This window comes from Spea bombifrons, chromosome 6, assembly GCF_027358695.1.
Source record: "Spea bombifrons isolate aSpeBom1 chromosome 6, aSpeBom1.2.pri, whole genome shotgun sequence".
Lineage (NCBI taxonomy): Eukaryota > Metazoa > Chordata > Amphibia > Anura > Pelobatidae > Spea > Spea bombifrons.
In genome coordinates, this window is record NC_071092.1 from 10,747,681 (window position 1) to 10,764,993 (window position 17,313).

A 17,313-nucleotide genomic window follows, 5' to 3' on the forward strand; every position below is an offset into this window, starting at 1 on the left:
GGGTTTCTGATTTGTCACACAGAGCAAAACAATGCTGGAGAGGGGACAGGAATCGCTGAATCTGAGAACTGGATAACGAGATGCTGGGGGAGCGGAGACTCCCGACACCACAAAATACTTGATATAATTTCCCTCGGGGCAGAAAAATACAGCGACTGAAATAGAATCCTCCGTTAAGTTGATGGCAACACATCCACGTTTCGTTATACTGTATCAGGACAATATCGCTGTATTCAAGAATGGCATGGGGTCAAAAGTGGACAGGTCACTAAGAAGCAAATAAATTTACATTTTTTCCATTGATTAGTCAAAAATTTAAACGTATTCACTATAGGATAAGCTCAGATCAACAATATTATAACATGGGGAAAAAAGCCTGGAGTATCTGCTGACAGAATTTGCATGAGTTCCAACTAGATGCCTACAAGCATGCAAGGGCGAGTAACGCAATATATCCCTTTAACAAATGAACGCCGCTGAGACATTAATTTCCTGAAGCTGGGATAGTCTTGATCGCTGTGGATCGTGGGTATACAGCCCTGTCCAAAGGAGACTTGTGTAGAAATCAAATGACGAGCAGCTAGTGAATGGAAATGATTTCAGGACTTTATTCACTAAACAAGGTTTGCAGATAAGTTGAAACATCGCAGCTTGCCATACTGGACTAAGGATTTTAAAGGGACAGCTCTGCAGCAAGCACGGTGACATCCAGCGAGTTTAAACGTCCCCACTTTTCTGCAAAGTCACAATTTAGTGAATGAATCCCTTTGTCACCGTACATGTCACGTCACCCACACATCTCACATTGTACACTTCAAACAAACAGGCTTTAAAGAAACAAAAAGAAAATACACATTCTCCTACGGAATATATTACAATTTTATCATAAAAATACTTTGCTGACCAAAGTTAAGAAAACAAAATAGCTCTCCCCAGCCTTCCCCCCCAAAAACATCTGTGTAAAAACGAAAACAAAAAAAGAGGGAAAAAATGAACACACAATGTGTTATTAAAAAAAAAAAAAAAGATTTTTTTTCACAGGGTATTTTTTTCATTTTTTTATATATAAAACTAATATTAAGAGCTTTTTTATACCAAAAAAATGTCCATCTTGGAGTTGGGATCATGAGCGCAGAAGCATAAAGGAAGGAGTGGTGCCTACGGATAAATGTAAGGGTTAATACCCCTATACGATTCTCAGCTGCCTAATACCTTCCTTTAATAACACTCGGGGCTGGTATGTGCTCAGCGTCCTCCAAGAAGGAAAACACCCTGTGTACAAAGGACAAAGACCCCAATGTTTTCATTCGTTCAGGGCTAGAACAATGTCATCTTCCAGGTCGGAGTTATCAGAACTGTCCGCTGTGGAGAGAAATGAAATGAAATCATAGAACACTGAAACTACACACACAGGGCATGAAGATGTTAAATTACTTTGGCAGCATCTCTGCTGAAACAACCCAAATGACTTTATGCCCCCATTAAACTGCACTAAACGTGACAGCTGATGGTATAATAGGAATACCTGAGCTTTCTATATAATGGTGCTGCAGGATTACTGGGATATCCTACCTAGTAAAACATCAAACGGGTCAGCAATGCAATTTACTGATGCATTAAGGGTTGGAAATCTGTAGAATGTTAAGGAATCCATTTCGAGCAGAAGTCCTCAGCATGTGGCTACAAGCTTCATTAAACATTTAATCCACTTCTAGAAACACACTAAACATATATTCCACGCTGGCCTGAGAACCAGTGCACATAAATCAGTATTAAAACGATAAAGTTTAAGACGTTTTGGTGAAATTGTTGCGACTTATAACAGTCACCAAGTGCCTCCAGCATTAGATGTTAAGGTCTGTAGCCATGCTAAGTGCAGGTATTCCCTACAGACTGCTGTTACTCACAATCTCCCAGTATCAGCTCCACCTCTGGGTCGAAGTCAGAGTCCTCTTCATCACCTTCTTCATCTACATCTACATCCTCGCCATCATCATCGTCTTCATCCTCCAGAAGGTTTGCCAATTCTTCATCGTCAGAAGGAGAAAAATCATTTTCTCCATCTTCTCCTGCCTGCTCTCCTGCCTCCTCTTGCTCCTCCAGCTCAGCATCCAAAAGGGGACCAAGATCATCAGAGTCATCGTCGTCATCATCATCATCATCTTCCTCATCTTCCTGCTCCTCTTCCTCCTGAGAGCAAAAGTTTAGTCTTTCAAATTCAAAAGGACTGCAGTACTTGCCTCTCCCGGTTACTAGTCTTGGTTTAATGCTGGCAATTTTACCTCAAAAAGATTGTAGTTTGCTGATTTACGTCATGATTGTCAAACATTTTTTTTTCTGCCTAAACATTATGTTCCACGTTAAAGAAATGTTAACTCACCTGATCTTCCTCTTCATCCTCATCCTCTGCCAGTCGCTGTCTCCCCACCTCGTACAGGCGGCACACGGTGTCCATATTCAAGGAATCCATCGTACCCTGATTCTATCGCAGGAGCATGGGGAAGATAAACAGTGTGGATATGTACAAAACCCAAACTTTCATTTCAAAAAGATGTAAAACCCAAGTGTTTTAGCCCAAATCTTACCTCTATGACTGCCAGGTAACAATCCTTTGTATCTGTGCACAAGTCAAATATGTTGCGCTTCACATCAATGGTGGCTGAGGAGAGACAGAAGAGTCAAATAAACACGCAAGTTAAAGTCATAACGGCGAAAGCACTTTAATGTGCAACTTATTTATATGAAAAGGATATATAGGGGGAGGGGGACAAATTCCAACCCCCAAAATTTCACAGACTCACCAATTGGTTTGTAATCTGTAGCATTAAAGGTCCGGAAGGAAGAACCGAATGGGCTCTTCATTCTTTCTTCTAAAAGGTCATCCTCGTCGTCCGCCTGGAGCATGGCTAAAAACAAAAAGGACACACAGGCGTAAAAGGTCCCAAGGAGATAAAAAGATGAATTTGTAATAATATTAAATGGAGATACCGCACAGACATGAGAGAATAACGAAGAAAGAAGGAGAATCACTCACCGCCATACATGACGGTCCCAGTGTTATTGAAGACTAAGCGGCACTGATCCAGAGCGGGCACCGTGTGGAGGAGATGGAAGGTACGTAGGTCCCACTAAAGGAGTGGTTAAGGAAACTGACAAAGCCAAATAATATTTTCAAGTAGGCAATAAATCCTTTACTTGTGGTGAATATTAGCAAAGTCACCCAATAAAAAGGGGTAGGGGACTCAAAATAAACCTTTTCACCCCGATACAATTTGAAATCTTCTACACCGTGCATATCACCAGTCACACAACCTGAAAAGTCAGTATTACACTAGAAATGCCACTCAATGACGTCCAATAACAGCAGCTAGAATCTGCCCTAAGACAGATTTATCTACATGAAGGATACAATCTCAGTATTTATGATAACTTCAAGGCCGTTGGGGTGGAAGACACCACTGATGTTCATATTGAACTTGTCAAACTTGTGGATGGCTTGGGCAGAGCGCACATCCCACAGAACGCCATCGTTCAGTACCAAGTCATCCGTGGGGTTGAAGGTGGCACAGTTGCGTTTGTAGTTATTTGCCAGATCCGAGTTATACAAAGTCAGCAGCTTCTGCCCCGTCTGGATGTCATAAATCTGCAGGAACCAAATGATGGTCAGAGAGACAGAAATAACCGACAGCGCAGCCACGCTGGTTCATATAATCCGTATTCACTAACAGCCTGTTTTACCAGTAAATTTAGCTAAAGAGCTGGTTTAAGAGAACTTACTTGAGCTCAAATACAGGAAACATTTGCAGCCTGAATGTTTAAATGTTTTATAATTACAGAATTCCTAGAACTGTTGAATGCCCAAACTCCTTCTAGAAGTTATGATTTAATCTGGGTAAAGGTTTGTTTTATGCACATTTGTGTTTTGTTTTTTTTGCCGGGGACGTTCGCCACGTTGCACGAAAGCAAGCAATGAAAAATGGAACAGCGTTTTTACAATGCATGTTAGCTCTTTATTTTGCAGCAATTAGCTGGAGAATGTATTATATATTATACAGAATGTTATAGAATATACTCACATGAGCAATGTCCTCTTTGGTGCCTATGACCCGATCCTGGGATAGTTTGCTAAATTCCACATAATGATCCTCATTGAATGAATGCCTGGCAGTAAGACAGCGAGGATGAAAGGAACGAAATATCAGCCAACCACTAAACTCAAACCACTAAACTCAAACCATCCTTGCTTTTCAGCTACTAGCAGCCCCTCGGCCGTCACACTTTACACTTACTTCATATCAAAGACGGATTTCATTCCCCAAAGGGCAGAGAGAGGCTGACTCCAAGTGGCCGCTGTGAGGAGGAGGGTCCCGTCCTGACGAGAGAAGGGATATCAGATAAGGAGAGGAAATGGGGGGGACCAGAAATTGGACAGTTTTATCAGACCCAGAAGCCAAAAGTGGAAATAGTAGCAGACAGACGTGTGATAGAGAAGAGCAGAAAGAAAAAGGAAGAGCCAATGCGTTCCGAGGAACACACAGTACATAACGAATGTGACACAGCAATACTAAATAGCTACACAGCTCCTTACCCTGGATGGTTCCAGGTGTGTTATGGCAGAATTGTGGCAATTATAGCTGGCCTCCTCTTGCCCACTGAACACATTGTACAGTTTAAGCTGCCCCGTGCATGTGCCCAACATCAGGAATCGTTCTCTGGCAGAAAACGCGCAACATGTAAAGCCACTCTCATCCTCGTTGGATTCCCGGAACACAGATATCGGACGGAACCTAAAAGGGGAAAGGATGTTTTATTAGTACATCACGGTCTCCTTTTACAATAATTGAGCATTTTTTAACATTACAAAAGTATATAAAATTATCTGCTAATTTAACCCTCACCTGCTGAAAATAAGATGACGGTCAAAGCAACCCCCATCCACTCCACCATATTTGGGAAAGGCAGCGCGGCGGGTCATTCGGGAAGTGCAGTTAATAGGTGCTTGTCGGCATTGCTTGGGCTCAGGGCACTGGTGGGGACTGAAGAGCGAGAAAGGGGGGCAGATGGCAACGGGGTTCTTGCAGCGAGCATGTTGTTCCCGCAGATATTCAGTCATGATGCTGTCCAGGGTAGGTGGCGATGGGGCATGCCGCTCTAGCTGCTTCTTGAAAGCTGGACTCTGACTATAGGCACCATGATCAGACTTCTGTCTCAATACACGCGCTCGTTTGCCATTGCAGGGTGACTGACGCTCTCTAACAAAGCTGATGCGGCCAATGACTGGGGAGCCCGAAGGAACAGGGGCAGGTGAAGCCAAACAAGGTGGCAGCGGAGGTCTAGCAGGTGGATGAGCGCACAGGGAAGTGCCAGAGAGACGACCAGGTATGCGTGGGGTGCGCGGAAGAGAAACCGGTGAAGAGGTGGACGGCTGAGCAGCAACAGCCGGCAGAAAAGACGTGGTATGAGAAGCGGCAGTCATGGGAAGGTCAGCTTCGCGAGTTAGCGTGGTAGCAGTTTCATGTAGACCCTTGGACACCAAGTGATTTCGTATCAGCAACAGCAGTTCCTTCTCTGGAAAGGTAATGCGAGACTGCGCCACCACATCTGCCTTTTGAAGCCGGGCCAAGGACACATCACTTCCCATAAGCAATGGTTTGCCAGACACTCGTTCAATCAACTCCGCGGCAAACTTACAGAAGCGAACATGGTCACTGCGCTTGTCCTGAAGTAGAGGCTCCTTCATCAACTGCTGGATTTGACCACTGCTGAAAAGGGGAAGCTTGCTAATTATTTGCCGCACAGCACTGCTACGGCTAATACCAACCAGGGCCTTGCAGGCCAAAGCCCGAATTTGATCAGCATCTGTAATGGGCATCTTGACTGAAAGGAGAGACAGAAGGACTTTGATGCCATTGTTGGCCTGAACAACATTCCACATCTTAGCAAGTGTGGACTCCCCGCCGACTCCTCTTCCATGCTGAAAGGGAGAGCAAGCCAAGGTCCGGCGACGAGGCGTGCCGGAAACATACTTGCCAATGCTGGAGATTCGGGATTCAGGACCACAAACACAATTAATGATAATCTGTAGTGCAGATTTCTGGATTTCTGCATCGTGTGTGAAAAACTCTCCTTCGGCAACACCCAGAACAATGCTCATTCCTAAAACAGAGATGAGATTACGTTCTAGTACAGCTCTTCATTTTAAGCAATGACTTCTATATAAAGGAAGAATTCATGCAGCAGAAGCTCTTTTCCTTCTTACCTACAGTTGAGACAGTGGATCCAGACTCATCCAACACATCCACAGATTCCGCCAGCTGCAGCTGAATCTTGGGCACTACTGTGAGGATAGCAATAACGTCCAGAGCATAGCGAACGGTGTCGTTCCTGTGTATGGGGGAGAGGTCAAAGAAGACAGATCTTGGTGAATCACCTAGGGTCTGATACACAGAAACAGACTTTGATGGCAGATAAGAGCCTTATCCTGCCTGCCCGTATTTTCAGCTTAACTCTTACATGATCTTTGTCCAAGAGGAAGTAAAGTTGTCAACTGTCCCGGGGCCCAAGAGCTATGGATGATATCTATCCTGATCGTATGCCTAATTTATTACAATGGCTATAGAAGCATGAAGGGACATATTTAAGAGTTATGGAGAAGGATGCAGAATATTCCGCTGATGGAGGTAGCTGGCGCTAATAATAATTTATAACAACTTTATTCCTAACATGTTTGCTAAGGGGCATCCTAGTGAAAGCTGTACTATTATCTAAGCCAGTATATTTAACTTAGAGCAATAGTTTAAACAACTTTTCCCTTGCCAACGTCTCACTTAGTACTCACCGAGCATAATATGTCTTCCAGCTGCAGGCGATGGAGATGAGCTGAAGAAGGAGCTGCACACAGGAAAGCTTAAGGAAAACCTCAGCAGGCTCCCAGTACAGCTGAGATGGGCCAAACTCTATCAGGTACTCCATCATCTCCACAATTTGATCTCTTGTGTATGTGCATGCCTTGGGTCGTGAAAAGGGGACAATAATTAACTTTGCATCGATTAAGTAAAAGCATCGGTTAAGGTTATAGCAAAACACAATTGTCCCTAACTCATTACAGCCTGAACTCCCGGATGGAGTTTTTAACACCGTGAAACTCTGGTTTGCTACCCAACATAAAGACTGGTAGATTAAAAGGATAATGCTTAAAACGCTACATCCGAGACAATTCTACACTACTGGAGACATTGAAAACACATATACATTAAACACAAAGGAAGGAATGACTGTATGGCTGCATCTAAGGGGAAGGCTTCGAGGCATCTTAAATGCAGCCCAGCAACCTTTGCATACAATAATTAAAGGGGTAAAGTGTCAAACACGAAGAACAGAATGTCATTCTTCTGGAAGAACGTATTTTAAGGCAGCAGCCTGAGGTGCATTGCATTCGGACAAGAAAAAAAATCTTCACGATCACTTGTTACACTACAAGAAAAAAACATTATGTATAAAGTTAACTAAATCTTATATTAAAAAACTGAAATGTTTTTGAAAATCCTAACCTTATAAGGGGGTGGAGGGTGTATAAGTAGTCCCCCCTCCGTACGTTGCAATGATTGTTTTACTTGTTCCACTTTGATGGCGAGATGTGCCTCGAAATATCTGCGCAGAGCCATGCAGGTGTGCTTCCCAGTCTGGCGACTTGCAAAAATCTCATCATCACTCAACAGGGCGCCCTGGTCTTCCAAGTTTAGTATTTCCAGGGTACTTATCTGGAAAAAGAGAAGAAGAGGTACAAGAATGAGATGGGCAATAGTGAGACAGAAGGATATACCAGACACACACACAATTAACTATATAACCCTCTCCTAGAACACGCACCAGACCTTATCCTCCAAGCTGAGTTTTTCTCGTGCCTCAATAAACCCCGTTAAACATCACACATGACTAGGACTTGCCAAATGGTCTCCTCCTTACCAAGTTAACAAGTCGCCGCAGTCCATCTTGGCTGTCAAAGAGCTCCAGCACAGCACGGAATGAGAAGCTGATGGAGAAGAACATGGTGGCGTGGCAGCAGCCTGAAGCGTGGGAGCACTCCATAAGCCAGAGAGTATAGTTCACTACATCCGCCAGAACCTTGTGCGGTATCATGCACACCTGTCGGATACACAAAAGGAGTGCACATGAGTCACTGTGTATGAATAAGCAAGTAAGGTCTGCATATTGAAATACCAGTCCATGCCAGTATAACAGTCCACCATTTTTTTTTTTACATACAGGTTACAGTATCAGTCTTGTTTTAAAATCCAATTTAGAGATAATCCTCTTGATGGTACAGGCTTTGCTGAACAGCCATTTATTGGAAAGTATTATAAAAGACAAATGGACGCAACACGAGTCACCTAAGTAAAACTGGCTTTTTTCATATGAGAAAATTACTGGCAGACACAAATGCATTATGTTGGGTCCACAAGCAACTTACCCTTTCCATGGCATCCTGGTTATAGGATAGGTAGTAAAGACACATTGAAACCCCAGTAGCTGCCATTGAGGGACGAGGGATCTCTAGCAACTTCTGAACACCTCCGTGTGCTACAAACTCTGCAGCAAACTTGTTGTGGAGGAGAAGAGATGCCAAGTGCTGTTTAGGAAAAAAAAGTGGAAATAAAAAAATTTTATGCAAGAATTATTATGAAGAGAGACAGAGTGTGAAATACAGTATTGTTTTAGGCAGCTGTGAAAAATGTTTAAGGTAAGAATACTTTCAAAAATAGACATGTTAATAGTTTATTTTTATTATTCCACAAAATGCAAAGTGAGCGAACAGAATAAAAATCTAAATCAAACCAATTTTTGATTTCGATTTCTACTACCAAAGTACACCTGCACACTGCCAGGGACTTTGTAGGCACACAGGTGAGGTTGCTGAAGACATTATGTCAAAAGCCATACACCATGGCAAGACAGTACAGCAACAAGACAGTTACACTTCATCAGCCAGATTTCTCCCAGGCAGACAGAGGTTTCCAGATGTTCTGTAAACACTCTTTTGAAGAAGCACAAAGAAACAGGCAATGCTGAGGACCACAGACACCGTGGTCGGCCAAGGAAACAATGCAGCAGATGAAAGACATCATGCTTACTTCCCTTTGGAATTGTGTCATCAGCTCAGCATTGGCAGAAAAGAGTGGGACCCTTGTACACCAATCTACTATCTGTAGAAGTCTGGTCAGAAGTGGTCTGTAAGGCAGGCAAAAAGCCATTCCTCTGACAAAAACAAAGAAAACACAGGAACTGGGAGGGGGCAGAAAATGGCGGCAGGTGCTCAGAGTCAAAATGTGAAATATTTAGCTGTAGCAGGATGCAGTTTGTCTGTCGAAGGGATGAGGAGTAGTACAAAAAATGAGTGTTTGCAGGAAACAATTAAGCACGGTGGAGGTTCCTTGTAAGTTTGGCCCTGTATTTCTGCAAATGGAATTGGGGATTTGGTCAGAATTATCACTGAAAGTACAGGCAGATACTTACTTACTCATGCAATATCATCAATGGGCCATCTGATTTATTCTGCAGCATGACAACGACCCAAAATAGACAGCCAAAGTCATTAATAATTATCTTCAGTCTAAAGAACAAGGAGCCCTGGAGAAAACGGTTTGGCTCCCACATAGTACTGATCTCAACATCAAGTCTGTCTGGGATTATATGAACATAGAGAATCAACTGAGGCGCTTAAATCCACTGAATAACTGCAGCTCCTTCTGTAAGATGTTTGGAATAACCTACCTGTCGAGTTGCTGTCGAGTGTACCTAGAATCGGTAACACCAAATATTGATCTGATTTAGATTTATGTTCTTTTCACTCACTTAGAAATAAATTACAGGTTGAGTCACTTAACTTAAAGTCATTTTTTTTTCTTCAGACAAGGGCTACTCATGCCGGGAGGGTGGGGGGCAGGGTATTTGCAGAAAAGCTAATGTTACTGGTGTCTGATCTCTCCTGTAGCCTGTAGAGTATTGCCCCGTCTCCTCTTCGGCGTCATTGCAGCGCCGGCCCCCCCGGAGCTGTTATCTGAAATTATGTCTTATGTGGTCCTAAGTATTTTGGATAAGGAACACTCAACCTGAATTAACATGTCTGTTTTTGAACGCATTCTTACTTTACAGCATTTACACTACTGTATATCTGCAAGTTCATCCTCCCACCACTTTACCTTGAGTGCCTCAAACGTGAGCAGTACATCTTGTGTCCGTTTCAGGTCAATGTAGTACATCATCAGCCCCCAGGAACCCAGCTGCATAAAGATGGGGAGCAACTGCAATAGACAGAAAATGACAGGTAATGATCGTAGCACTTTGTTATATTCTTATCAAAATGTCAATATTTCAGGAATTTAAATGCCTTATCTGAGCCCCTCTTACCTCCTGGTACTCTCCCAGTGGGGTGAGGTACTGCAATATCAGCCTCTGTTCTATGGCTGGAGTAAGAGGATACAGGCTGTAATTGGTGCCAATGACCCACAGAGACATCTCTGACCAGCTGCTGTTTGACAATTCACTTGGTGCTCGCTCAGGTTCTGAGAAAGAAAGCTTCTGTTTCACCTTGCGTTGTGCATCAGGATCCACTTTTGCTTTTTTCCGGGAAACAGGCCCACCAGAGTTCACCAGGACCTCTGAGCCAGGACTAGTTTCCAACTGGAAGGACAGATCAATCTGTTCATCTTTTGGACCAGTATCCAGCGGTGTGTCTCCATAATCCATGTCCACTGCCTCCTCATCAAGCGGGAGTAGAGGCTCATTAACGGCCCGGCGGGGATTTATACGCTTCACTTCTTGCTTACAGTTGGTGTCCTGAGACTGTAGCTCCTGCAGCCTCCGCAGCACTAGGGCCACCTAAAATATATACGTTTAATGCACAAGAAGGTTTACCCAGAGGACACATTGCACAAGTTATACAGCCCATAAATACTCTGCTTGGAGACTGCGCTCAAAATTTCTTTCATGCTTTTTTATATTCATGCTTATTTTTAAATCAGAATTGAACGAACTTTTTTTTGGTTTTTCTAAATGCCTCACATCTCTGGAGACTATACAGAAAACATTCTCATAAATGATCATTTTAACGTTATGTCCTTATCAAGAGGACACAGGTACCTTACCTGGTACCTGTGTACAAGTGTTGCAAGGACTGACTGTTAGTCTTCATGGTGGTCAGTACCTGATCAACCATTCCCCCCTGTATGAAGTTCAGGTTGTCACCAAGGTTCAATAATTGACATTATTTCTACATTATTACAAAGTCCATCAGTCTGTGTAAAAGGACATCATTGTGCCCTTACAGAAGGGACAGTTTCAAGTTTCTGCAAGAACAGCTGAAAAAGATACCAGGACCGCAGTGGCAAAGAAAAGACACTTCTAAAAGAACGAATGATCTAGAGTAGCGTGCATAGCAAGTTTTACGTCACCTCCTGGAGTAATATGAAGGTGTTTAATTTTAAACGGACACCATCACTAATGTTCATAATTGAATCATGTATTTATACAGCCACTAACAATGACTCAAGTAATAGAAAAGCAAAACATTGCATAAACATTTCATTGGTAGTAATCTCCATACACTTCCATGCCAACAGCACATTTTGGGTCTGTTGGGTCCATCTCCTAAACCTTGACTGTGGGAGTTAATGTGTTGGCAGCATGTGAAGGATCAATTACATTAAGATAATGATGGCTGTTGGGAAATTATATATATCATAACTACAACCCCCCATATAAAAATGGGGGTAGGTGCTTCATTCCACTTTAAAGTTGCTGTCCCCTCTGAGTTGTTACCTCATTAAACTTAATGTGCACGGTGTATTCACTGGAGAAACAGATATGCAATGCAATCTTGTGTGTGGCAGTACACCGTATCAGCCATATTATGGTTACAACAGCCGCACAAGCATCTTAGTAAAATAAATAAAATTAAATTGAAGGTAATCTGATTTCAGACTTGGTGTTTCGAGTCATTCATAAACAAAAAAATAATTGGAACATTTCACCACAACTACACCCTTACAAAAATGTGAGCCCATTCTAACCATTTTTGAATTCTCATCCCTGTAGTTGGCTGCAATATCCTGATTCTCCATGGCTCCGCCAAGCAGACCAATAGCGTAGGTACGGAGGGGTTGCTCTGCTTCTCGAGACCACTTGAAGAGATTCTCCACAATGCCTTCCTATTAACAATACATAAAAAAGAATTACTATTGATTATGATCACTAATTTGCAAAAGGAGCAGTACTGGTATTTCACAAAGTGGCAAGATCAGCAAATATTTACACAACCGATCGATGAAAAGATTACTGTTACTATTTAAATGAACCCTATAAACAAAATGTAACTATCTTCATTAAGTAAATTCTGGAGTTGACTCCAGAAACAGTTAGCCATAGCAGGAACCTTCCACATTTGAGATGTATAGGCCTATATGAGCCTTTCAAAACACCTAAAGGGACACTAGAGCCATCATCAAGATTCTGCAGCAAATTCTGTGTCAGTTAAGTTCTTTTCTTATTTGTGTTTTATAGTAAGAGTGACAGGAACATTAAACAGTCCACGTAATGATCCCTCTGCTATTAGATGACTATTTGATTGTTGATTTGGCAGTGTTTTCATTAATCACATGTGATGCTAATCAGAAAAATCCATGAAACATACCCGTGGTGTGAGCAAAGGATAAACAATTGGCAAACATCGGAGGGTTTTCCAGAACGGGTACCTTATAAAAACATCAGCTGCAACAAGTAGCTGGAATCTCACCTTTTCTTGGAACACAACAGCAGTCTCTAGCCCCGGCATGATGTCCAGCAGAAGGCGGCAAGCTGCCGTGTTTAGAGGTGGCTCTCTGCTCGTCATGACATAAGCGTTCACCAGCTAATAAGAATGGAGAGAGTTAAACACAAGGGCTGAGGACAACAGTAGAAAAAGATAAAGAAAAAAGCTCAAAACACTTAAAATCACAGATCACTCAGACAAACAAATGGAGTGCATGACATACTGCGTTCATGAAGTCATCGTTCTTGAAGAGGATGCGCAGGAGATGTCCTAACATGCACTCTGGGTTTGCACGGCCTAAGAGAAAAATAGTTGTGGGTGGAAATAAAGGCAACACATAAGGATAGTAATAAAGGGGTTACAGGTCACCATAGGAGCAAACAAGCATTTGCTTAAACAAATGTCACTGCCTCACCGGGATGTCTGTCATCAAAGGGATCAGGATCTCCCTTGCGATATTCCTCTGTTTCTTTCTCAATCAGTTCAGACATTCTAAGGGTGGAGAGATGCACAGAGAGGTCAGTCTATCCGATGACAATTCCTGACACATGAACGTGCACAGAAACATAAGCCCTTTGCCATCAAAATCTCTACTGTGACGTTGGTGGAGGGTCTCACCTGGTTAGGATGGGTACCATATCCTGGCCGCTTCCATGCCCATTTTCCCACTGCTCCAGCAGGGCTGTTAACTCTGACTTGGAGTCCACATAAGTCCCGCTAGCAGCCATAGCTAAAACAAAGGATAAAGATTTCATAAAGATCTTAAAAGGGATCTGTTTCTATGAAAATAGTCTCAGTTTACATTATTTAATTTTACACTGACGTGTGAGCACAAAATCATAATTTTAAAATCAAAACCCCTAACAAGTCCACTGTGCAGACTACACATGCTACACGCAACACCACTAATTACCTCTAGAGGGAGGCAGAGAGACAGACAGAGGGAGGGGGCAGTGTGACAAGGGAGGGGGCACAGGGTGACGAGGGAGGCCACCTGCAAGGGGAAAACCGATGATTGCGTAACTCTTCTTGACCAAATACCGCTGATAGACATCCGAGCACATGCTGCACATGTGGACAGCTTCTTAAACTGTTTATGGCGGAAGAAACCTACACACACAAATTAGTCAAATCAGCAGGAGCGTCGCCTACTGCCGGGCAGGGAAAGATTCAGTGATCCAAGGGCCAACTGAAAATACATAACTTTGCCTGCTCATCTCACAATATCACAAAAAATTCAGTAATTTGGTTCTTATGAACACTACAAGTATGACGGAGAAAAAAAAACATGTAAAGAAACTAGAGAAGCAGTTTTTCACAGAGTGTATTTTTCCCACATTACAGCCATAAAGATGGCCCAAGATGACAGTTTTCTGGGATAAAGGTTGCCTTTACAACTATTGTTACAAAGACATTTTCGAATATACGAGGCCTCTCACGCAACACAGAAGTTAAAGACTATGGGAACGCTGCAGAGTATACAGATACCATGATTCTCTGTTCATACCCCACATACAGAGTGATGAGAAGAGTTCGAGGGATCTGCACCAATCAGCAGGCAGCACGCTACATGTCAAAGCTTACAGAAATAGGCTTGCGTTAAGCTGGTTATCTTACATTACGCGACAAAGGGGTTAAAGAATAAGATGAGACTTTTCCAACCCATTACACAGTATTTCTATCCCATTATTAATATTTAGTGTTTTATATAGCACCATCATATTCCATAGCGCTGTACAATGGGAAGACGTGACATAACGTAGCGTATAACATAATTTGACTTACAGAAAGAACAGGTGAGGAGGGCCCCGCTCAAAGAGCTTACAATCTAGAGAGAGTCAGGGTGTCTTACACAAGAGGTATGGAGGGAGCAGCTGCACAGTATTGCAGGAGAGGGACTAGGAAAGGCGAGCTAAAGGATTATGGAGGGAAGGGAGATAATGTGAAAGGAGAGCTTGTCTAGTAACTAAATATCTACTTGGACGTTTCTCTTATAAACACAGATATGTTTGGTTTCCAGTCAGTGAAAATGTGACCATTATCAACTCACAAACGTACCAAAACTAACATAAAGCTCTCCCAGACTGAAGCCATACGGATCCCGTCGCAGCTGAACACATCGCAGTTCAGTGTAAACCCTATGGAAAGCTGGCAAGAGGAAGCTTCTTCCAGTAACAGAGTTCCTGCTAGATCGGCACATAACCCGAAGACCGTGGACTTTAAATCCCGGCTCAAACCCCAGCGCTAATAAAAACACCTTTAGGAGAATCCTGCGGGTCAGCTCGTATCACCGTTATACAAAACACCGCGGGAATTAAACTTCACAAGCTACCGAAATATTGCATGTTTCAAAACATTACACAGCTTTTCCAACAGGTGGATTTAAAGTACTTTACGAAAAGAAAGAGCCACAAACACAAGAGGTCTGAAAAATAGTCCATAAGACATTGTTTAGAAATGCCCACTTTATTGACCCTGAGGAGCTTTAACCGATTGAGTGCCATACCAAACTTTTCCTCTATCTGCCCTCTCTGAACATTTCTGTTGCCAGTAACTCTTATTCGGCATGTTTGTCTTTCTCCTTCTTCTCAGGCTGTCACACAGACACCGCGGTGCCAGTGCTTACTTTCACATATATTAGATCTCTGCACCCCGAATAAATGTATAGCAAGTATGCATAGTGGTTGCTATGACGATAAGGCCATAAACATAAATATGCACACTAACTACATCATACACTTTATGCATCTACCCCATCAGAGAGTATCTACATAAGTTATATAAAAAGAACTATGTACGGGCCGCAGCTTTCAGCTGGACATGCTTAATATATCCCACGTATCTTTATAAACATATTCAACAATACAGAGACAATAAAATGTCAGGCCGTATCCAGCGTCATACACATCACAGGACAGTATTCACTGATGATTTTGTTGTGATCACTTTGGAAATGTATAGGACAACCTGTTTTGTAGGTGTCATTCCAGGTTACCATAACATAAAAGCGCATAAACACAATATAGCTCGTGAATTAAAAAATGATATCCTGTGTGTGTGCGTGCACAGTGTTTCTTCCTTCTAAATACCATACCCCAACCCACACTCCTCTCCTAAAGGGCATGTATAGGGGCATCAAGACTATAGCTTCAGAAGCAAATCTCCCTACCAACCCCCCCCCCCGTATATAAGTGCATCAGGTGTTTTTTTTTTTTTTTTTTTTTTTTTTGACGGACGTCAAAACACCGGCGGCCCAGAGTATCACTTTCAAATTTCCCGCTGGTTTAAATACCCCGTTTCTTCTCTCTGACACATCTACCCCTTCCACCTGCCCCTCACCTTCCACAGCGTGTCTCGGTACCACTCGTGTTACCCACTAGCACATAAACCCGTGCACTGCGCTCACTTCTCTATAATCCCTCTATTTACCCGGTACACCTCCACCGTGGAAGTTTACTCCCACACCGAGAGAGCACCCACACTCCACATGCCCCCCCTTCCATTGCCGTGTTTCTTTGCTCCATGCCTCTCCCCTGCTTCCCCGTTTGCCACCACACTTTCCGCCTGCCTGTGCTCTCCGAACACTCCCGCTGCCAGTACCTCTTGTCTTGTTTGCCTGTATGCCTCTCTAACTGCCTCGCTCTCTCTCTCTCTTCTCACGCTCTCCCACATCCAGCGCTATGGCGGCGCTTACTTTCCACGTCATAGACCCGCGCGCCCTAGCTTTCCCTCGCGACCACAGGGTTCATCGACATGCTGACTTATGGGTAATGTAGTTCTCGATGCGACATCGGCCATCTTGTGAGTGGCAAAGCGAGCGTCGTACGGTCAGGGAATATGGTGCAAAGGAGAGGGAGAAGCAATTCCACTAGTTTCCATAGCTATTGCACCAATTTCCGTAGTTTGCACACTAACGACCCGTTATGCAGAGCACCGAATTAATATCAAAGTTAGCCTTAAATAGATTGAGCAAATGCTGAGATATCCCCTAACCTATCAGATCAGTTATTTTAGCTCTCACTGATTTCTGGGCCTAGAAAGTTTTGGGACTACAAATTCAGGATTCTGAGAAATGAAATAGTTCTATTTATTCTACGGATGCACCGAAATAAAAATTCTGGACCGAAAATTCAGGGTTCACTTAGCCAAAGCCGAAAATGAGCCCCCCCCACCACCACCTTTAAAAATAATTTTAAAAACCCACACTTTTATTAAAAGTAAGTTTAATAACAATGTTAGTTTTATATTCGTATATATATTAACAGAAGTCTCAGGCATACCCAGATTGATAGATGATTGTTGACAGCAATCACACTCCTATCGTGCCCAGGCAAGCGGTGCATGCTGGAATCTGCCCATGATAGGACTGATTGCTGTTAGCAATCACACTCCTATCATGCCAAGTCAGCCAGTGCATGCTGAAACCTGGCTAGCTGCCCCCCTTGTGTATTGATGCTGCCAGCAGTATGGGGTCTGCACATCACTTACAGCCACCCAATGCCATGCTT

General features: G+C 43.0%; 1 protein-coding gene across 1 annotated transcript; it reads right to left on the bottom strand.

Moving 5' to 3' along the window:
* Positions 1-861: 861 nt before the first annotated feature.
* Positions 862-16,494, bottom strand: DCAF1 (DDB1 and CUL4 associated factor 1). Its single transcript, XM_053469471.1, has 24 exons — positions 16,406-16,494; positions 13,424-13,535; positions 13,221-13,297; positions 13,029-13,102; positions 12,791-12,904; positions 12,069-12,206; positions 10,408-10,878; positions 10,200-10,301; positions 8,471-8,629; positions 7,966-8,145; positions 7,551-7,760; positions 6,839-7,008; positions 6,260-6,384; positions 4,899-6,156; positions 4,589-4,787; positions 4,290-4,372; positions 4,077-4,161; positions 3,410-3,643; positions 3,035-3,128; positions 2,802-2,906; positions 2,586-2,659; positions 2,381-2,482; positions 1,908-2,190; positions 862-1,362 (listed from the first exon to the last, which is right to left on the bottom strand). Exons 2-24 carry the CDS (start codon positions 13,531-13,533, stop codon positions 1,304-1,306), a joined length of 4,506 nt encoding a protein of 1,501 aa, XP_053325446.1. The 5' UTR covers positions 13,534-13,535; positions 16,406-16,494; the 3' UTR covers positions 862-1,303.
* Positions 16,495-17,313: the final 819 nt, after the last annotated feature.